The sequence below is a fragment of the Delphinapterus leucas genome, chromosome 13 (genome assembly GCF_059928025.1).
Source record: "Delphinapterus leucas isolate spDelLeu-1000000601 "Yukka" chromosome 13, BTC_Dleu_Yukka2, whole genome shotgun sequence".
Taxonomy (NCBI): Eukaryota; Metazoa; Chordata; class Mammalia; order Artiodactyla; family Monodontidae; genus Delphinapterus; species Delphinapterus leucas.
The window spans coordinates 40,383,130-40,406,587 of NC_143141.1; the positions used below are offsets into that span (position 1 = coordinate 40,383,130).

The 23,458-nt window shown below is 41.3% G+C and overlaps 2 protein-coding genes across 21 annotated transcripts in view; one reads left to right on the forward strand and one right to left on the reverse strand.

Annotated features, from left to right (window-relative positions):
* AFTPH (aftiphilin) overlaps nt 1-6,506 on the reverse strand; it is a 63,933-nt gene extending 57,427 nt beyond the window's left edge. For 3 of the 8 annotated variants that reach the window (XR_016395432.1, XM_089923099.1, XM_089923101.1), the window contains exon 1: nt 6,315-6,503. The gene's annotated coding sequence lies outside the window, so the exon portion shown is untranslated. Of the gene's footprint in view, nt 1-6,314 lie in introns of all 8 variants that reach the window. The other 5 variants (XR_002647887.3, XM_089923102.1, XM_022597310.3 and 2 more) reach the window with 4 other exon arrangements.
* The window catches only part of LOC115803582 (uncharacterized), a 48,121-nt gene continuing 30,385 nt past the window's right edge, over nt 5,723-23,458 (forward strand). For 12 of the 13 annotated variants that reach the window (XM_089923104.1, XM_089923109.1, XM_089923105.1 and 9 more), the window contains exons 1-2: nt 5,723-6,673; nt 9,613-23,350. In XM_089923104.1, the coding sequence (XP_089779230.1) occupies nt 6,085-6,673; nt 9,613-9,635 (612 nt within the window). In that variant the 5' untranslated portion in view covers nt 5,723-6,084 and the 3' untranslated portion in view covers nt 9,636-23,350. The remainder of the gene's footprint in view (nt 6,674-9,612; nt 23,351-23,458) is intronic. The other variant, XM_089923115.1, reaches the window with a different exon arrangement.

Here is a 23,458-nt window from a genome sequence, read left to right on the forward strand (position 1 = left end):
ATAATATCCTATTTCTTGTACTTAAATAGAATCAGAGCTATTTTTAAAAGAGCATGACATTAAACAATTTTAACCTCTATCAACAAGGATATGTCTCACGTTTAAACCCTTCAAAAATTTTTAAATTATGCAAACATTCCACGCTACTGAAAAGCCCAAATTCAAAATAAAAATTCAGGTAAACAATTTAAAAACTGCATATTTATTGACCATCTGAGCAGATTACAGGAAGATGGGTGCTCTTGACTATTGCTAGTAGGAGTGATTTTATTACAACCTCTTAGAAAGCAATTGGTTTTCCCTTTGATTTAATAACTCCACTTCTAAGACTCAGTCCTATGGAAATAACCAAATTACCTACAAACCTGTTCACCGAGATACAATATGATTCATTCATACATGTATGTGTGTATGACACTCGTATATCCACAGGGAAAAAAACAAAACTAAATGTAAACCAAAATGTTTACAGTTATCTTTTTGTAGTGTGATGACTGACATATTTTTCTATTATTCCTTTAAATATATATATTTATTGAGTGCTACTCTGTCCCAAGTGTTAAAACAGATGGATATTTGCCACTAAGAGGCATACCAGTTTTCTTTACACTTTCCACATTTTCCAAATTTTCTATAGTAAAAGTATATTACCCTTTCATAATTTTAACAACCAGAAGAATATGGAGTGAATGTTTTGGCCAAGTCAGCTGTAAAGGGACAGTTTTGAGTCAACTGGGGAAGAATTTGAATATGGTCTTGAATATTAGTTTAGATGAAAATTTCTTGAAGTGGTAAGGGAGTCTAACTGACTAAATCAAAACAACCTACAAAACAGTCTGTATGATAAGATTTCATTCTGGTAAAAAAGTACACGTACATAAATATATGTGTGGAAAGATATGCACTGAACTGTTTACAGTGGGATTCCTGGGTAATGGGAGTGTAATTTTTTTTTTTGATTGACTATTTTCTACGATGCTTCTGTATGCTTCTGTAATGACTTTTAAAAAATTAAACTATACACACACACACACACACACACACACACACACGCACCTTACTGAGCATCTGCTACATACGATAGGTTCTATAAGGGGTAGGACTGAGTAATGGAGCCACAACCTTAAAGAAACTTATAATTAATCATGAGGACCAATATAGGAAGACAGTAAAAGTAATTAATACAAGGCAGAATATAAACACCAAATAAAGTAAAATGTGGTTTTAAAGATTCTAAGAAAAAGATCTCACTTGACTGGAAAGAGTGGTGAAAATGAGAAAAAAAAACTTCATGAAAGAAAATTTGAAATGCAAAGGATTTTAATTAACAGAGGAAACGGCAGGCGCTAAAGATAAAGCATGGGGCAACTGTCAAAGAGCAGGAAGTCATATCATAGAGTTTGGCTGGAATGTAGGATATATGAAGCGAGTAGGCAGTATGCCGGGAAAGTAGGCTGTGTGGGCCTTGACTTTTCAGAAGGGAGTATGTACCTCTGAAGTTTTTTGAGTTTAGCAATGGGGAAAATCTTAAGAGTTTAGCAATGAGTTTAGCAATGGGGAAAATCTTATAGAGGTTCCAATTGAGTTTTTTTGAGTTTAGCAATGGGGAAAATCTTAGAGGTTCCAATTCTAGTAACTGTCCTACCACTTCTCATCATCTCTATTGCTACCATCTTGGTTCAAGCCACTACTATCATTCATTCATTCATTTATTTATTTTGCGTTACGTGGGCCTCTCACTGTTGGGGCCTCTCCCGTTGTGGAGCACAGGCTCCGGACGTGCAGGCTCAGCGGCAATGGCTTACGGGCCCAGCTGCTCCGCGGCATGTGGGATCTTCCCGGACCGGAGCACAAACCCGTGTCCTCTGCATCGGCAGGCTGACTCTCAACCACTGCGCCATCAGGGAAGCCCTCATCTATTTATTTTTAACTTTTGATGTATTATTTATTTATTGAAATACAGTTTATGTACAATATTATGTTAGTTTCAGGGGTACTACATACAGATTTGACATTTGTATTCATTACAAAATGATCATTTAGCTGTATCAGTCACCGACTCCTAATGAAATCTTCTTGCTTCCACTCTTGCACTCCTATAATCTACTTACTGTACAGCAGACAGACAGATCCTTTTTTTTTTTTTTTTTTTTTTTTTTGTGGTACGCGGGCCTCTGACTGTTGTGGCCTCTCCCGTTGCGGAGCACAGGCTCCGGATGCGCAGGCTCAGGGGCCGTGGCTCACGGGCCTAGCCACTCCACGGCATGTGGGATCTTCCCGGACCGAGGCACGAACCCGTGTCCCCTGCATTGGCAGGCGGACTCTCAACCACTGCGCCACCAGGGAAGCCCCGGGACAGATCCTTTTAAAAGACAGATTATGTCACATCTCTACTCAAAAACCCTGCAATAGCTTCCCATCTCACACAGTAAAAAACCAAAGACATTAGAATTTTTACGAAGCCCTACAACACTGCCCTCTCACACTCTAAATTTCTGATTCCAATACACAAACATGCATGTGCACACACACATATACAAATGCCAAGAAAGTGAAGTTCTATAAGGGCTATTTTTTTTTTTAATTTGATCATTTCAGTGACCCTAGCACCTAGAACAGGGCCTAACATATAGTGAATGCTCAATAGGTATCTGCTGTATGAATGAAAGGAAGAAAACACCATGATGTTAGTAGATATTTAATTGAAATGGTTTGTGGCATATTGTAAATATTTACATAAATATAACATGCAGTGAATTTATTCTAATTTACTACTTAATTTTCCTCTGGAAACTACTCACCAAAATAGTGCTTGTAAATTAAGCTTTGAGCATACAGACAACCTTTAATTTATTAGCAATTTGTCTCTGCAAAGTTTACTTAAGTTAGTTATTTGGAATAGGGGTGGTGGTGACTGAGGAATGATAGGATGGAGTCTTAAATCTCCTATTTTTCCTCTTTTTTCACTTTTCCAAAACTCCTTACTTCCCTGCTTCTTCCCCACATATAGTGTCTTCCTTTTCTCTTTCCCAGGGAATACATCTAATCCAGACCTATAAGTCCTACCCTAGGCTAAGGGCAGAAATAGAAATTAGAAGTGTGATACAGGGCTGTTGAGATGGTTGGCAGCAATTAGAGAAGAGCCCAGGCAAGGGAAGTTACTGCAGAGGACCCCTGGGAGGGCAACAATTCTTAATTCAAATATTTTCAATTAAAAGCTCCTTATATAAAGGAAATCAACACAAAATAAAACTAACTCCTTCCTGTCCTCTTTTTAAATATACACTGCTGAAGGATAAGAGTGATCCTTTTTTTTGTGTGTGTGGTACGCGGGCCTCTCCCATTGCAGAGCACAGGCTCCAGACGCGCAGGCTCAGCGTCCATGGCTCACGGGCCCAGTCGCTCCGCAGCATGTGGGATCTTCCTGGACCGGGGCATGAACCAGTGTCCCCTGCATCGGCAGGCGGACTCTCAACCACTGCGCCACCAGGGAAGCCCCCTGATCCTTTGTTTTTAAATGAAAAACCTGAACTTTGTATTTTATTATGATTTCAAGCATACAACAAAGCTTAGAAAAATACATACAGTGAATGATCAAGTGCACACCACCTGGCTGTGTTAAATCTTAATCTTTACCAAATCTGCTTCAGATTTATTTTAAAGACAGTACAGTTATGGCTGAAAAACCATGGACTCTTCCTAGATCCCTTATTCCTCTCCAGTTCTCCGGAGGTAACTTTTACTGATTTGGAATTTATCATTCCAATGCATGTTTTCATACTTTTGCTACACATTATACGATTCCCATAAAATATATCGCATTGGCATGTTTTAAAAACTATATAAAGAGTATATAAATATGAAAAAAAAAACTATTATATCTTGGCTCTTATTTAACATCTCTGTGCCTAAGTTTCCTTTCTGAAAAGTGGGGATACCACCTCCTAGCTTACAGGGTTGTTGTGAGGACTAAATGAGTTAATATACTGCATATAAATCACTTAGAAAAGTATCTTGCTGGGAATTCCCTGGCGATGCAGTGGTTAGGACTCTGAGCTTTCAATGCCGAGGGCTTGGGTTCAGTCCTTGGTCAGGGAACTAAGATCCTGCAAGCCGCATGGCACAGCCAAAAAAAAAAAAAAGAAAAGTATCTTGCTCACAGTAGTGTATATCAGTGTTAGTAACTATCATATAAAGTTGCAAACGAATCTGTGATTGTGTGTGTATGTGTATGTATGCATGTGTATATATACTGATTGAGAAAAGATTAATTATCAAAGTGAAATGTATATATACTCCATATAACACCAGATATTTCCAAAATTGTGTAAAAACTAGAAATACTTATAAATTTCAGGCTGGAAAGGTTCACTAGCCTACTTAAAGAGGAATTGAAAGTGCTAAGCATAGAGAAAAGGGTATTTTTTTAACTTACAAATTGTAGGTAAAATTAAATCAGAATATCAACGTTTGATTTAAATAATGTATGATTGTTTAAAAATGCCTAAAAATTTAATGTCCTCCTTTTATGAGCTTTTGGGGGTAGGCTTGGGAGAGAAGGGGTAGGGTAATCCTTCAATGAGATGCTATTCAAAGACTTCTTAGACTGTTAAGGGAGGCACTTTAGAATTTCACGCAAAATAAAACATTATTTGATAAATTTCACTATTTTTCTGAACAAGTTTTTAACTTACTGTAAGTAGAAAAAAATTAAAATTTAAAATGTTTTAAAATAGGATTCACCTAGATTACAAGATTTTCGTAGACAATTGGATTCTGCAAAATTTATCAGTGCAATTGTGGATACATTTTCTTTGTTTTGATTATAGGATTATTTTTATAATAGTCTCTAGGTCAAAAGACCAGAAAACACTAAAATTTAATGTCCTACATATTATGTGAATATCTATGCTTTTAATAGATATCTAGAAAAGGGTGTCTATGCCTTGAAGATTAATAATATAATGATACATAAACAGAGGAATTTGATCTAATGAGCATTTAATAGGTAACATTTACTTGCCTAGATGTTTTACACAGGATATGCGTTTTAATACACGTGAAATATCATCGTGGACAAAATTTAGAAGACTACCTTAGATACTTTGTTTAAACACATCTACTTCTGCAAAGAATTAAAAATGAGTACTACAAAAGCCAATATTTAAGTTGGCAAAGCATATAAAATGTAGAGAAACTGTGTAGATTATGTCAACACAGTAGCGTTGAAACAGTTGTTCCCCTTAGAGTTCAGCATATATCCATGTCTAAAAGGTTAACAGAAAGCAACAAATAAACGTAACATCAAGGATTAAACTGTCTCCCCCTCCCATCCTACCAAAAAAACTAAAACGTAGCTGGTGAAAGGGAAGATTAAAGTTCAAAAGTAAAGTTTTACTTTTCTTCTCCTAAAGTGAGAACTTTGAAACGGAACTACTGATTTTGTTTCATTTGCTCCCTAGTAAAATATTTCCATGTATGGGTTAGTCCCTCCCTCAGCCCCAATAGAAGATTCAGTGGGAAACCAAGTTGTAACTTGAATTAACCGACAAGAGAAAAACCTAGTCATTCTCAGCACTTTCCTAATGGTGAAAGGATCCTACCACCGTTCACCCTATACTCCGTCCCCTGCCCAAGCAAGACGTAGCACGTGCCAAACAGGACACTTAAAAGAATAATGGTCCAACTTTTCGCACGCAGTCTGGGGAGGGGACGCAGACTATTTCTTGAGAAGTGCAAGAAGGAAGCAGAAAAGGTCCTCTCAGGAAGGGATGATGGACCTTTGGTGCCGTCTCCTCTGCCTGTTGGAGGACTCAAAATCCGCTTGCTTCAGAGACCCTAAGAAGCATCACATTCTGGTCGAGGCTGGCCTAGGGCCTGGGCGAAGCAGTCAGTGTTTACACCTGTCACGAGGGAGGGAGAGGTAGAAAGAGGAAGCCGGAGCAAAGCCCCAAACTTCTCAACAAGCTCCCGGGAGGGAGCGGCCGGTACGGAGCTGTGGGCAGGTGGAAGCTGCGGGGTAGGGCGAGACGGTGGCGGCCAGGGACGTTGGAAAGGCTCTCACTTCCCCGGCCGGTGCCCGGGATGGCAAGGAGGGGCCGTGTGCTTCGGGCGCCGCCGCCGGCGTCCCCGCACCCGCCGTGGAAGAGGACAGAGCCCGGAGCGCGCAGGCCCGCAGAGCCGGCACTGTCCCCGCAGCCCCCAGCTCCGCGGCAGGTGCCCCCGGCCCGGGCGAGGATCCGGCCGGTGAGTTGGGCCGGGTTCCCCATCCTCTTTCCCCCGCGCGGCTGGGGGAACGGAGCGGTGGCGCTTACCTGGCTCGTCCGGGGCGGCCTCGATGGGCATGGCTCAGGGGCCCGAGGAGGAACTGGCTCCCCGGAGAAGAACCGGTTATTCGGACGCGGAGCTGGTGAGAGCGGAAGGCAGGCTGCTCTCAGCCCTGTCAGCGAAGCAGCGCCATGGACGCCCACCCGGAGTTTCAGCGCTGCCGCGAGACCCCCATCCCATTACCCTCCGCCCTCTTCCGCCGCCGCCGCCGCCGCCGCCTCCTCCACCTCCTCCTCCGCGGAGACCCCCCGCCCACTCCACACACTCTCCCATCATGCAGCGGGGGAACCGCTGCCGCCGACACGTCACTTCCGGGCGCAGGTGGCTAGGTCGGGGCCGGGCGCTGGTGAGTGCTGGGGGGGGGGTGGAGGGGAGGACACTCTGGGGGAATCAGTGTCACAGCACGCTTACCCCTGCGCAGGCGCCGTCGCTCAGAGCGCCGGCCGCCATTTTGGGTGCGGCAAGCTGCCCTTTTTCTTGACTTCCTCGCGAGTCATCGAGCTGTGAGGGAGAAAGAAGTACTCTCGGCCTCCGCGGCTCCTGAAGCAGCGCTCCGGGAGAGGGACAGGTGCTCCTCAGCCGGCTAACATCAACGTTCAGCTCAGGACCGAGTTAAGTGTCTTGCTCTCTAAGTAAAAATTGCAAAGGTTTTGAAATACGGAGCCCTATCTTCTCCACCAAAAACCTACTGGAGAGCATTTATCAGTTTGCCCTTTTCGCCCCGAAAAACGACTTTTTCGTTCACCGTCTAAGTCCCTTCCTCTTTCTAATTTAAGCTGACAGAAGAGGAAGCTGACATATTGAAATAACAAAGAAGAATTAAATCAAATTTAAAATGGAAAACAAGAGGGAAAGCAGCTGCCGAACTGACAAATCGTTTTCGAGACCAACAAAAAAAAAATTGGGAATTTTGCTAACGTATTGAGACGGTGGTCATTTTTCATAGATGCTGCGGAAGACTATTCGATGAAACTAAAGAAATCAAATCAACTTCCGCGTTTCTTTAACAGCGGTCATAACATTTTTCTATCTTCAGTCTTGGTCATTTGCATTTTTACAACCTTTCCCCTTCCTTTGTAATGTAGAACACCGGCCACTGTAAAAACCAGACCGCCAGGCTGCAAGGATTATTGTTATCGTCCGGGATGATGAGCCCGGGGGTCCTATCCTGCAATCCTGAGCCCTACCGCGTGCTCATTCTGCTCACTTTTGCCAAACCTGCACCGGCAATTTGAATGATTTAAAATCGTTCCGGAATAGCAAAGTTCATCAGCTACGCAAAGAAACAAGGCTGGAAAACACCCCCTCAGTCACAGGGAAGTGGCCACTTTTTGAGTGGAGGAATTATACAAATCAGGGGAAAGATAAGGACAAAAGCAGTTCATCAGGGTTGATCCCGCCTCTGCAATGTTCTAGACAACTTGGAGCGCTAAAATAGACACGCATTTGTCTCTTTACAACTCAGTCGCTGTAAGATATACGGAGACTGCATCACTTTAAATTGGAGTACCAATTGCTTTGTGGAGGTGCTGGATTTTTTGTTATTGCTCAGTCACTAAAGCAAGAAAAATCTATATAGTTTGTCAAATTTAATCCTATTGTATTTCGCCCCCTGCTGGTTTTGCTTGTGTGCAACCATATATGTATGCTATATACGCGATATATATATCGCTATAAGTGTTTATTGACCAGGAAGGAAGGAAACAAAAATATTTGTGTGTGTGTGTATAGATACTGGAAATGAATTGATTTTAGATGAACACATGCTTGTTCTAATTTGATAGCTCAGCTAAACAGAAATATCAGAATAAGAGCGTATGATAAAATCCTAAAGCAGACCCTACATCAAGAAAATGTTTAAACGGAAATAATAAATTTAAACATCAAAATATTAAACAGAAAACTGCGTTCAGAAAAATATCTTCCTAATTTCTTACATAACATATGATTACAAAATGATGATTTTTGTCAAATAAATGCAGGAACCAATTCTATTACCTTAAGGACAACAATACAGAAATCAGTGTCCAACGTTGTATATAGAAATTGAGTCACTGTTTGGCCAGCTGACTTGTGAGCAATCAACCAACTTGTAATTGGTAATCTTACACATAATTCTGAAGACAGCATTCCAATGCTTATGAAATTGTATTACAAAAAGAAAATATCTCTGAATGTTTTGAAGATGATGAAAACATTAACATTCATTGTATTTGCATCCAATGATAGTATTGTTTTTATTTGCTTTTTAAAAGTTATGACCAGGGCTTCCCTGGTGGCGCAGTGGTTGAGAGTTCCCCTGCACCGGCAGCAATGTCTGGAGAAACTTTTGGTTGTCACAACTCGGGTGGAGGTGCCACTGGCATCTAGTGGGTAGAGACCAGGGATGCCATTCAACATCCTGCCATGCAGAGGGTGGCCTCCACAACAAAGAATTATTCAGTCCAAAATGTCAGTAGTTGCTAGGTTGAGAAATCCTGCTCCAGGCCACCCTGAAGCTGCCATGTGCTACTGTACTGCTTTGGCTAATTCTGTCCACTGGGTCTGTTAATCCTGGGCCCCTCAAGTGTCTGCTACTGCACCTAAAAACTTAAAAGCACTCCAGGAGCCAAATTTCTGCACCAGCTTTCCAGAGGATTCCTTACTGCCATTTTGGGCTTCTTCTGGTGTGTTAGAGCTGACAGAGACAATAATTTTGGTGTTCTGGCCTCTGGGCCCACTTAAGTACACCAGACCCTAAATTCTCACAGCTCTGTAGCTCCCATGAAGTAAATGTTGCTGTACTGCTTTCCTTGTTAGAAAATCAGGCCAGACTTCTCCCAGGATGGGGCAAGAAAGACTTGTTCAGGGGCTATGCTGGGATCTTTCTCTTCTCTAAGCTAGAGAAGAGGACTTGTCTTCAGATCCCAGAGAGGGTCTTTTCCTCCCTTCATTAATACCATCAAGATGAGTGTCTCTCAGGTGAGCAAGTAAGCCTGAAGCTTAGGGCTCAGAAGCAGACAGTATCCCTGTGGGCTTGTTATCATTCCTCTCCACACCTTTAGTCCTGCCATGACCCTGTCTTAGACTATTTTGCCTCATGAAGCTGGCGTATATTATTTTTGCTTTCCCCTCCCCAAACTAAAAGACAAAGACAGTTGACCACAATGAGCCTGCTGATATGATGCAATGTGAAGTACACAGATCACAGATGAAACATACAGATCACAGAAGTACACAGTATTCTTGCCAAATATATTTAGCCTGAATCTAAATAAGCCTTTAAATCTATGTTCCATTTTACAGGAAATGCTGGAGGAACCAGTTGAACAGGACTACAAAGACACAGTCATACCAATACAGTACCTGGATTATTGGACAAAACAAATAACTTGGTCTCTTCAAAAGGGATATTCTAGATTAAAAGAGACAAGGGAAATAATAACCAAATGTAGTGCGTGGTTCTTAATAGGATCCTGATTTGAACAAAACAGTTATAAAAGACATTTTGGGGGTACCTGAGGAAATCTGAAGGTGGATGGCCATGAAATCCTCTTGAGAAATTATTATTAACTTTTTTAGGTATAATAATGAAATTATGGACATGTATGAGAATTTCCTTACTTTTTGGAAGTGACTAAAATATAGTAAGTGTAATTTATTTTAAAATGGTTCAGAAAAAAAGACCATGTACATAGAGATAAGGAAAATATGGCAAAATGCTAGCAATTATTGAATTGAATCAAGGTGGTGGATATCTTGGTGTTTTTTGTACTATTCTTTCTACTTTTCTCTATTTTGAATATTTTCATAATGAAAAGTAAAAGAAAAGACTTAAAAATGCCTGAGCATATGAGGTTTGGATTTCCCTTACATTTATTTCCAAATTACTGCACACCCTAGTCAATCATTGTCAAACACACATTTCTGATTCTGGAGCAGATCTTGTAAACAGTGATCTTGTAAAGTGTTTTAAAGATATAGAAAGGAGAAAACAAGCAAGGACTGCAACTCCCAAATCAATTGTAATTAGTTTAAACCCTCTAATATGCACAAATATGGTAGAATTACAATTCTGTTCAACAAGGAGCAGTTCTAACGCAGCGTTAGCAAGAAAACGGCAAGAATTATGTTATCATGAGTACTGCACTATTTAAGTGGCAGTATCAACTGAAGTTCTCTCTCTGACTTTCCAATACTGTTCCCTCCGCATGGAATGCCCTTCTTTCTGCTTCTTACAGTGGTCAGTTAACTTTTTTTTTTTTGAGAGCTCAGCATCTGAACCCCTTTTCATACATTTGAGACAATTGCTAACTTATGAGACTAGGTGGGAGGCAAAGCCTTCCTCCAAGTATAAGAGCTGAAAGTGCCAGTATGGGGACTTAAAGACAGCTGCAGGGTTTTTGCCCCTCTTTGCATTTTGAGATGGAGTTTATCTTCCTTCTACTTGAGTGTGTGTTAGCTAGTGGCTTGATTTGACCAACACAAGTGGTGGAGACGGTGCTGTGTAACTTTTCAGGCTGAGCATTAAGAGATCTGAAGCTTCTGACTTTGCTGCTTGGAATGCTGCCACTTTGAAGGGAGACACCATGTGAAACGTACAACTTCTCTGAGAGCACCATGCTGTGGGAAAGCCCAATCTATGTGAAGAGGCCCATTGAGGAGAACTGACCTGCTACAGTTCCATCTCTTCCTCAGTCTTATTTTTTCCTCAATCAAGTAATGCCCGGCCAATCAAATTGGCTAATTAAGCAGAAAATAAATTTATTAAAATGATATTAGATGGCTGGCTGAGCTCCTAGCCAACAGCCAGCCATGTGAGTGAGCCATCTTGGATGAGCCTTCAGATGATTTTAGGCCCAGCAGACATTACTTGGAGCAGAACTGTCCGTCTGAGCCTAGTCAACCTACAGAATCTTGAGATATATTGTAATAATTGTTGTTGATGTTTGAAGCCACTAAGTTTTGAGGTGGTTTGTTAGGCAGCAGTGGGTAAAGAAAACAGGAAGATGTTGACTTTCCTAGCTTCCTTTGCAGCTAGGTATAGCATGTGACCAAGGCTTTGCTGACCAGATGCCTCTCTCTAGACTTTCATTTAGGAGCTCATGACACACAGAAGCAAGAACGTGGAGAACTTTTGCTGATGGTGATGGTAGCAGTTGCAACAAGACTGAACTTATGAGGCAGCAGGGGCTAGTTGCTGTTGAATGTCCAGGGCCAGTGGCACTGGCAATACCAGCTTCGGCTGCATCCTCACTGGACTAGATCTCTGGCATGATTTGGGGGGATGTTTCTGGCTGCATGGACTCTGAGCCTGGTTCTTGAGTCATTCAGGAAGTTCCGTGAGCTATCTACTATCATCTTAATACATTTCTTTTCTCCTTAATCAGCCAATGTCAATTTCTGTTGCTTGTGACTAATAACTCTGAATGATACAGCTTTTTTATTTTTTCTTTTGGCTGCACCACACGGCATGTGGAACTTTCCTGACCAGGGATCGAACCTGTGCCCCCTGCAGAGGAAGCGTGGAGTGTTAACAACTGGACCACCAGGGAAGTCCTCCTTTTATTTATTTATTTAGTTATTTATTTAGTTAGTTAGTTAGTAGTATTATTATTACATATGATACTCCTTTTAAACCAGCTGGCTTCTCTTTTTCCCTTAAGATAAAATTCAAAGATCAAGAATTACTCCTCCTACTAACCTTTACTGATATCTTCTCTGTACTTGGCCCCCTACTCAAAGGTTTTGCTCCTCTTCTAAGCCCCTGCAGTGCCTCGTGTATACCCATGATATTGTTCTTATCATAAGCATTATAATTTCCAATTTCTTAAACTATCTACCCCATTAAACTCACAACTTTAAAGGAAAGAACTGTATTTTTCATCTCTGTATCCCTAGTGCCTTGTGTAGTGTTCATCTAACAGCTATTGGATGGATGAGTAATTGAATGAATGAAATTGATGGTATGAAATTTAGTATGTTAAAACAGCTCTGGACATAAATAGGCATTATTTCAAAGTTTCTCTCTTTTTTTTTTAACCATTTACATGCTTGTCATAATAGAACATTGATAAGGTTCTACTGATAATAAAAATAGAGCAAATTTTAAAGGACTGCTTTTATAAAATACCGCTATAAATTCTTTAGATATTACTTATATCCATAATCTTAATGGATTCCTTTTCAACCTAGTAACTATTCCCTTTTTATGAAGTGCCAGAGACATTTTCATTGTTATTCCAATGATTACTTTTATTCTTTTTGATATAAAAATGATGAAAGTGTAGGTCTAAAAAAATCCATTTAGGGATATTCCCTAGAGTACCTTAAGTTTTTGAGAGGAAGAGTTGTATAAGAAAAATCATTTTAGAAGCAAAGAGCTGATAGATACACATCATGGAGCTTCTAACCTTATGATTTAGCAAAGCAAACATGTTCTCATTTGAGAAGAGCATAGGGTTAAAGGTGAGTGAAAATATTTGCATGGTCAAAAATTTAACTAGCGAATCAAAATTCTGTGTCAGTTTGTGTCAGTCGAAGTTCCACAGGTGATGGCAAAATGCACCAAAAGTTGAGAACTACTAAGACAAGGGACCATTTCTTTTCTTTTGGCTATTAGCTTATTATTTAACCACTTAACAACATTAACTGGTATGTCCACTCTCTCAATTTGATCTGCATTGTCATCCATCCTTTGCTTTTTTCCTTCATTCTTTCTACATATTTCCAGAGAAGCCACGTTTTATTTTTACAAAACAGAGAAATATCAGTGGCAATTAAGGCAAAATGTTAATATCTGCATATTCTCAAAAATGAGTAGGCATCTGTGATGAGGAATTAGTGCTTCCATAATTAAAGACCCTCATGTTACATGTTCTAAAAGTTAAAACAGAGTTCCTTATTGTCCTACTGACTCTTGTTCTTTGAACAAATACTGTGACTCCCTTCATTTTCAAATGTATACTCTCAGTTTCTCCTCTCAAATGACTGTCTGAAGTTTTTTTAATAGGTGAGTCATGTGTCCCATGCTGTCCACCAATTCTGAGAATGGGTGGAGAAGGGGTCTCTGTTATCCCACTTCTATCCTTCAGGTTGGGCATTTGCCAGAGATGGATAGCCCATGTTTTCACAGCAGGTGCTTTGTTTGGACCCATATTCCAGGTGTCATAAGGCCTTTCCTGTGGTTCACAGAGCAGTTCCTAGAGTAGTGTGGGGACAGGTTGAATCTTGGGTGGTACTTGGGTATAAAAGAGAACCTATAAAATCAATGCACTAAGGAATTGGGGTTGGTGGTTCCCAGCCACTGGCTTGTAGCCCTCTCCTCCTTTCTTTTGGCAATGCAGTTCTTATAAATAGCAAAAGCTTGTGTTTAAATTGCGCCTGTCAAATTTTCTTGTCCCTACAATATATATTTGTAATTTTTGTACCTTTATGTACATAATTAAAAATTTAAAAATTATAAAAATGCAAAAAACATCCAGAAATATTTTTCATCAGATAATACATTATAATGGAAATACAGAAAAAGGGAAAGTGTCTCCTACTGTAATTCCACAATTCTCCCTCCTTAGCGATAACCAGTGTTAGCAGCTTGCTAATATATACACACCTGTGGGGGCGAGATAGGTAGTTATAGGTTTTTTGACCTATATAAACACAAACATTAAAAAAATAAAGGTAAGATAATATTATAAATACTATTTTATGATCTGTTTTTTTCCTATGGAGTCATGTTGGGTACCTATTTCCATGCAAATATATAAAAACCTATCCTAGCCTCCGAAGCTTCCCCCCTCCGCCACCTGCAGTCTCCACCAGTGAAGGGGCTTCTAGTGTGTGGAAACTTTTCCTCCTTCACGGCTCCCTCCCACTGGTGCAGGTCCCGTCCCTATTCTTTTGTCTCTGTTCTTTCTTTTTTCTTTTGCCCTACCCAGGTATGTGGGGATTTTCTTGCGTTTTGGGAAGTCTGAGGTCTTCTGCCAGCGTTCAGTAGGTGTTCTGTAGGAGCTGCTCCACATGTAGATGTATTTTTGATGTATTTATGGGGAGGAAGATGATCTCCACGTCTTACTCCTCTGCCATCTTGAAGGTCCAACCTTCGTGAATCAGTTTTTATTAAATGGAATCTATAAAAAAATCACTTCGATCTAAAATATTTTGTTTATTCAATGTTGTATTTAAATGCCCTGCTCTTTGCTGATAAGGAAGCTGAAGTGAAGACCCAATGAACTAAACCAAAAACCTTTGTTAGCTGACTTACAGGGATAGTGATGAAGGTCTCAAATTCGAATAAATGTGTCTGTGCACTGATATCCATCAAGGTACACATTTTCTCATTACTTATAAAGGGATAAAACTGCCATCGTTGTCAAATGGTTTTTCTAAAAATGTAAACCTGTTACATCTGTGTGGACACGAAGGCTTGTGATAAAGGCTTAGAGAGACATGGAAGGTAATAAAACAATTGTAGGAGATGATGATGGTTTGTACATTGCCTATTATTAACACATGGAAATATAGACATGAACTTCCATTAAATTCAAAGCATTTTTCTCCTCCTTTCTCACTGTTCTCCAGGTTTTTCTTCTTTTTAACGCCATACAGTGTGATTTCTGGTGTTTGAGGCAGCAAACACCAGCTCCGTTGTCTTCCTTCTGAGTGGTTTAAAAATGAGTAAATGAAAGTTCTTCTGACAATTTATAAACCTAAAACCCAGTGAGGAGTTTTGTTTTTCAATAGTGTGAAAAAAAAAGAAAAAAAACCTGAGCTGAGAAACTGACTCTAGAAAGTGGCAATCACACCACAGGCCTGATGACTTGCAGAGTAACTGTCAGGACATCCCTGAAGTAGTTCCTCTCCCTATGGCATGGTGTCTCTCTAGCCCTTTCTTTTCTCCTGCCCATCCTCCTCCCAAACCCACCTCCTCCTAACCTCTCAGAGGGAAAACTGACTCTGGTTCTCCACCACCTCCACCTCTAGATCCACTCAGTGTGTGTAACCCAACCCAGCAAGGTGAGTCTTGGGCTCTCGCCAAGCAGACCATCTGCTGTTCCTCAAGCTTACCCTTGGGGTCTCAAGACATCTATCTATACATTTTTTGTTTTGTTTTATTTATTTTACAAAGATGGAATCATCTGACTCCAGACATACTTTTGGGCAAATTTGCTTTTTTTTTTTATGATTTAAATAATATTTACTATTAAGAGTAAATTTTATATTTAAACAAACCACACTGGTTTTATTTAATCAAAGTACCTGTAGCAAATTCCAATAATAAATATTCAAAATTAAGATGTTAAATAAAGCCTTGACTTTCTTTTTTTTAATAATTTTTTTCACACACACGCACTATATTTTATTTTTACAAGAGATAAATAGACTGACACCAAGCATTGTAAATGGATGACCACAACAAAAGCAACAATGATTGCAATTACCAGACACGAAACACACTCATACTGTGTCATAATATTGACATTCAGTCCAGGAATCCTCCACTGTAACAGCTCCTTTACTCTGCAGTGAAAATTGATTTGTATATTTTTTGCCTCTGAGTCCTTGTGGGATTTTTTATTATTATTATTCAAACAGAAAGTCACAAAAATTATAATCATCAGTTCACTCAGTCCCATGTAATTAATTTTTTTTCATCTTGATCTTTTGTTAGCACTTTTATGAATTCATCAGTTTTCCATTAGAGTTCTGAAAACGCTTATTCACTCAGTTCAGCAGTATACCAGAAACCTGTACTTGTCAGAGTCTTTTCCATGAATTCCTTGAAGATGAAACCCTTTTATAGGAACATTTTTGCAAAAGCATCAGAGTACATCCAGAACTGTCTGTAAATGACAAAAGACTTAAAAATGACCACGGTTAAAGATTCGATGAAAGTTCATAATAATGCAATTGACAAGGAAATTTAGTTATTTCTGAGATATAAATTTTAAAGTAATAACTAGAATTATGACTTATAACATTATACTAGAGCATATAAGATTTTTAGAAATTTCATGTAAGCAAATTTGCTTTCTAAGAAAAAACTCAGCAATGTATTATGGACATTTCCCCCATCAATTTACACAGTGCTTTCCCCTTTCTATGCCAGTATGGTACTCCATAATATGCTGCTATAATTTTTTTAACCAATTCCCATGATGATTAGCATGAAGGTGTCTCTGCTGTGTTTTGCTGTGACAAATAATGCCATAATTTCTTGGTGGATTTGTCTGGGGAGTGGGGCAGAAAGTGGAAGGAAAGGGAGTAGTAATCTGGAGGATGTCGAAGAGCTGCAAGCCTAGTTTTGGATGTGATGGTTAGCACCTCCAGAGTGCAACTGGATGCCTTGGAAATGGGGTGAGAGTGAAGGAGGGAGGAAGTGGAGAGGGCAGCAGAGGAGGTGGGACAATGCCTGGACCCATGGGCAAGCTCACCCACCCACCCTCTCACTCATTTTTAGGCAACCAGTAATTTCTATCAGTTACCAACATGGTATTAGAGAGGCCCATGTTAACTTATCTTTTCCCAACCTAATGCCTTACCAACTAGCTCTTCTATGCCTTAGTTTGGAAAGGTAGGCTAAGACCAATCCATGGAGGGCCTTTACTTCTGCACCAAGGGGTCTACAGCAATCGGGGGGCTGTAAGTGGACTTACAGTTCTTCAGTTCTCAGGTCAGAAGTTGACTTTGCAAATACCGAAGTGTTCTTAAGAGATAAACAGCACAATTAAAGAACAGCCAGCCTTGGGAAAGAACACAATATATGACCTGTCTGGTTGTGCTTCAACTCAGTTGTTTATCTCCCAGGGGTAGCCCCATTCTATTCATTTAATTCCACATTCTTTGTACTCTTTAACTGTCCATCACTATGTCCCCATAGCAGCTTCCCTCCTTATAGCCCTGCTGGTTCCTTCTTTTCTTGTCTTCCTTTCTTCCTTCCTTCCTTTCTTTTTCTTTCTTTCTTTCTTTTTACCATCGGTGGATTCATAATAATTATAACACATATGATCTGTATATACTAAACTACACGTCTAACCGCAATCTAACACCAGTTCCCAAATAACAAAATGCTGCAAATTCTAAATTTTGTAGAGTATTACTGGAGCCTTTAATTTAATTAATTCAATCTTCTGTGCAGGAATGACCACATAGGAGGGCTTTCATTCCCCTTCCTTCTATTGTTGTTCACCTTTTGGTTAAAGCATGGCTCTGCTTCCCAAACCTCCTCCAACCTGCACTCTGTTCTTGGGTTCCCCCTTGGGCAACCTGCCATGAGGCTTCTGGTTGACCTGGGGTTTCGCAGGCTATGTTACTCAGTCTTTGTTCTTAGGACCAAGTAAAGGCAACTCTCTTTGCTGTTTCACACAGGCTGCTATTTGCTGAAAAGCCTGAGCCCACGGAGAAGCCCTTTAAGGCTTGGAAGAAGGTGCTGTCATCATTCAGTACCTTGTTTCTGGCATCAGTCTCTTACGTCTCTCCCCCTGCCAACCTTTTCCAATGCCTCTCTGCAGACCTGTCTCCCTCCCTGCCAGAGCTTTCAGCTTTCATTTCCCCAGGAAATGATTTTCTCAGTCTCTCCACAAAAGCCCAGGAGGAAAGGAACTGGCCTTTCGTTCATAATGGGCCACAGTGTGATGAAGGAGTAAAAGTTGTCTGGTGTTGATATAAATGCATCTTCCCACAAAAAACAGCCGCTGCTGTCACTGGAGCTGGGAGAAAGCTTACTTTGTTTGGAACAATCAATGATAGGGTTAGCAGAATGTCAGCACGTCAAGGAGTGACTTAGAGTATCTAACCAGATGAGGAAATGAAGATCCATTTATTTTAGTCATGGTGTGTATGAATGGGTATGTGTGCGTGTGTGTGTGTGTGTGTGTGTGTGAGAGAGAGAGAGAGAGAGAGACAGAGACAGAGACAGAGATTTCTTTCCTTTGTAAAGGAGCTAGTTTCTGAAATGGGGATGGCTGGTCTCCAAGGGGATAATTAGGATTTTAACAGCTTACTGTGAGTGGAGCATTTCATTTCTCTAAGTACTGAGAAGTGCAGGCTAATAGTTATCCCAGCCATTAGTTATTCTGCCAAAGATTTCTATCAGACTTAGACATTCAGATAGATGTTCGAACCAGCACTACGGTCAGCAGAGACCTGTAAAGACTTTTCTGGAGGAAATCAATCTGTACCCAATGCATTATCCAGGCATGTTTGTTTTTCCGATTCATAAGTCATTTTGTTGTCAGAGTAGCCTTTTTATTCCTCTTAACTTTATATTGAATTCTTCAAGGCAGGTGTTCCAAATCCTTTTCATTTTTCTCAAAGAACTTCTGACCTCCCCCACCCCCATAGATGACCTCCACACCTAGTTTACTGAGGGGGTCAAGGCTTCAGCTCTCCTCTCCACTCTCTCAATTTGATCTGCATTGTCATCCATCCTTTGCTTTTTTCCTTCATTCTTTCTACATATTCTCAGAGAAGCCACATCTTATTTTTGTTCCCAAAGCTAACCTTTTCTGGAGTTCTTGATTTTACCAGTAACTCCCCATCTCCACCTCCATCAACCATTATCTCCCTATTTCTGGCATCTTCAAGATCCTGTTCTCTTCTAGCTCATTGAAAACATACCCCGATGTCTTGACTGCAAAAACCTATAGCATGACTATGCTTCCCTATCAGAATCCAGGCTCTAGTCAATTTATCTGGAACCACAATTTCTATTAAAACTGGCCTATCGTAAGTCATCAATAGACAGCACATCCAATGACCTCAGTCCTTGACACTCCTGACTATGAGCCATGCTTAGAAAAGGGGAACAGTGAAGATTTGAGAGTGAGAGGCACATAAATGAGATTCCGGAAGGGAAGGGCTGTTTTGCAAGCAGTCATTGAAGAGGTAAAGCTGAGTCGAACACACCAGGCCCTTGGGCTTTGTTCTTTTTGTGGGGTCAGAGGGGGCCGAGTTGGCTCCCAGGCCCTACTGTCAGAGCCAGACAGAAGGTCCTGTCCATCCTGGTGGGCTTGGGTTCAGCACTGCTTGAGCAGAGGAATGGCCATGTGGCTTTTGCTTTGGGGATTTGAACAGACATCCCAGAGCCCACAGGAAGGTTTCCCCTTACTTTATGGACTTAGGCATATTGCTAATGCTCACCCCAAGTGAGCTTTATCTAATCTAAAGAACCCAAGTTACTCCAAATCCAACACTATATCCAGGAGTGGAAGACAACTTAGATGTTCTCTCTTTCTTCGGATTCTTACCACGGTTTCCATAACACCATGCTCTTCATGCCTCTCGCCTTTCTCTCCCACTGGCTCATCAGTTGCATGTGCTGTAAAAGTCAAAACACTTTAGGCTCCCACAAGTTGAAATGGCAGAGCCACAGGATGGAAATAAGTTGGCCCCTGGAGTCACTTCACGAAGGATAGATGCCTGGAAGAATCACTCTACTCCTGTTGGATTTTGTGTGAACAAGAAATAAATCTTCTGTTATATTAAGCCACTGAGCTGTTGGGGTTTACCTATGACTGTAGCCTGGTCTATGTAGCTACAAGAGCTTAAATGCCTGCAGGTGCCTGACCAGGAGGCAACTGAAATGAATGAAGTAGCTGAGAGCCTAACAGAGAGCAGGGACTCGGGTGGGGAGGGGACTACCCTGACTCTGGGACTAAGCTTGCCCCATTACAGGGGAAGAGCTGCTGCTCAGATCTAGCTCATTCTCTTATGGGATACTTTGGAGCCAGCATTGCCAGATCCTAACTGAATATTTTCTCAAGAAAAGCTGGGAATCTGGATGTTGATGTGAAATCTCCCAACTTTTTTTCTTTTTTTTGCGGTACGCGGGCCTCTCACTGTTGTGGCCTCTCCCGTTGCGGAGCACAGGCTCCGGACACGCAGGCTGGGTGGCCGTGGCTCACGGGCCCAGCCGCTCCACGGCATGTGGGATCTTCCCAGACCGGGACACGAACCCGCGTCCCCTGCATTGGCAGGCGGACTCTCAACCACTGCGCCACCAGGGAAGCCCCAAAATCTCCCAACTTTTTAAATGCTGGCAGTTCATACAGATTAAAAAACCAAAACACAGACATCTTTGCTGTTTCCTAAATGTCTTAGGTATGTTTCTGCTTCAAGGTTTTTGCACTTGCTGGCCCTACTGCCTGGAATGTTCTTCCTCTAGGCACCTGCAAGGCTTGTTTCTTCTTCTCCCATGCCTTTGCCCAAATGTCACCCTCTCGGCTTTTCCCAACCACCCTCTTTAAGACCACAGCACACTCTCCCTCCCACCTTATACTGTCTCCTCCTTCCCTGTTTTTTTCTTCTCCATACTATTTACTACCTTCTAAATAGATAATTTAGAAAACTTATTGATTGGTCTGCACATTTCTACCATTATGATCAAAGTATATGAAGGCAAGGATTTTTTTGTCTTGTTTTGTTCACTTTTGTATGTCAAGTGCCTAGAATAGTACCTGGGACATAGAAAATGCTCAACATTTATTTGTTAAGTAAATGAATTTTTAAAAACAGCCAGTATGTGGGTCAGATGATGCATAGCTGGAGATCTGATTTAGTTCATGGGTCATGAGTTTACAACTTCTGTTTTAGACCCTTACTGAGAAGTCCTTGGAGAAAAGTGCCATTTAGAGCTGCAAGCAGTTTCCCACCTCCCACAAAGTAGATGTTTGATTTATTTTGTTCTGGGAAATAAAACACAAGGAGTTTCAGGAAAAGTCTTATAAATTCCAGGGAGTCCCATGCCTGACTGTATTTTCACAGAATACTATTTCTCATCTTGTCTCTGCTCAAAATCCTAGAATTGTTCACAGCCAAATTTCTGTCTCAGTCCTGGTGTGGGGATGAGTCGTGGTTCCCATAGTTACACCAGCCAATACATTCCCTTTTGCTTATTGAATTGGTTTGAGTTGGGTTTCTGTCACTGTGAATGAGAGTCCTGACAAATTTAATGTGACTTTGGGCGAGCTGTTTCATGTTTCTGAGTCTCAGCTTCCTCACTTACAAAAAGGATGGGGTCAGATTAGATAAGCAGTAGAGCCCTTTCCAGGATTTTAACATTTCAGAATTCTAACACATTTAAGGTCACTGATCTGTGGAGCCCAAACATTTTTGACTGTGGGCAAACTTGGTTCCCTGGAGCCACATGCCACTCTTGGCCCCCATTACCAGCAGCCCCTCTGACTGTCTATTGCTCCCACCTCCTTTGGGGGGTTGGTTTTTCTGGTCACATGTTCAGGACTTGCTCCTGTTGGTAGAGTCACATGCATTGTCCTTCTAGTAACTCCAGATATGTCCTCCAACATGATCCTTGTGGACACATTTTTCTTCTTCCTGACCCCAGCTCTTATTTGTCTTTTCCCCTTTCTTGTCCCATGCCTCACTAAAGTCATATTTACTTAATCTGCAGCATTCAGACATTTTTAGACCTTTCATGCCCTATTGTGTGTCTAGACTGTTCTTCCTTTTACTGCCTCCTTCCATGCTCCTCTGGGATGGGTAGGAAGCTTACTTTATCAACTCAGGTTAGAAAGCGACATTATTTTCTTTAAATCATCATAGAGTCTGCCTCTGAGTCCCCATTTGGCAGGGCTGGAGAGAAATTCAGTCTTCATCATTATTAGGGATACCTCCCTTCATTCTAGAGTCAGGCAAAAGTCTTGGGGCTCTTATACAGAGCAAAACATTTGGAGGGGTCCCCCCAGTTCAGGGCAAGTTGGCTACTGTGGATATGCTCTTTTCCTAGCCCACATGGCAACCCGGTATCTGGTAGCTGCTGGACCACACTTGGGCATGAAAATGATAATAACAATAACAGCAACAACAATGTTTATGGAATGTTACTAAAGTGCCAGGGACTCAGTAGTGCTTTACAAAAATAATTTCATATGAGCCAACTGCTCTTTGGCCTAGAACATACTTTTCCCAGATAACTCACAGTTCTCCCTCATCTCCTTTAAGTCTTTGCCAAATATTATGTTCTCAGTGAGGCCTATCCTGACCACCTGCCTCTGTGCCTCATCCCCTACACTCGCCATCCCTTTTCCCTGCTCTACTTTTGTTCCCATAGCACATTCTAGGCTATATGATTTACATACTACTAGTGTTTTCTGTCTGCCTCCCCCAGTAGAATGTAAGCTCTAAAAGGGTAGGATCTTTATTTGTTTACTTCTATCTCTCAAGCCCCTAGAACAGTACCTAGCATATAGTTCAATAAATGCTTTGGAATATGTGATTTTAATTTTCATGGATGAGGAAACTGAGGCACATAAAGGGAAGCAGCTATCCCATGGCGCATAGCCAGCCAGTGGTAGAGCTTGAGTTTAAGCCCAGGCCACCTGATTTCTTTTAACCACTTTGTGTGAAATGGGTACCCCCAGACCCCCATCTAGCCTCCTGAGGTGCATCACTCCTCCCAGAGGCCCTGCTGTATCCCTGGGGCATTAAGAGAGTACAGTGTGGGTCCCAATCCTCAATGAACCCATGAATCTCCCTCCTCCTTCTGCTCACCCCCCATTCCCTTCCCTAAACACTGCCCACTTCCAGAGTAATAGAATATCCTCAAGGAGATTAAAACTTTCATTTAGGCCAGGAAAAGAGTTTATCTTCTGGGAACACCACCTTTCCACTTAGCAAGTGCTCTTGAGGCTAAGAAATATAAGGATTGGCCACTTCCTTGGAATGAGGAGGTGGGGTATCCAGAAGACAAAACAGAATTAGCTTTGAGTGTGAGTGTGTTTGTAATGAACGTGCCTTTTATACCCTGAGCTCCCTTTCCCACACCACTGCAAGATCATCTCTTTTCTTCCTTTAATTCCAGTTCCCAAGTCCAGCCATGCTACAAATACCTGCTGAAGCCCCTCTGAATGGAACAGGCTTGCGCAAAGCCCACCTCCCAAGAGGGCTGGAGGGAGTGGAGCTCTCATGGCAAATGTGAAAAAGGATTGTCTTCCTATTACTGGAGGATTTCCCCCAGTGTTTCCTCAATAATTTTAGCTGCAGCATTCAATTAAAGCCTCCTGCAAAAATGACTCCTCCACATTTGGTGAGAAGGACAGCTTTTCCTTTTTATAAAGTCCCCTCCACTACCCACCCTGCGCACTGGGTAAGGGGTGGAAGAGTGTGTGTGGTGATGTTCTGAAACAGAGGAGCG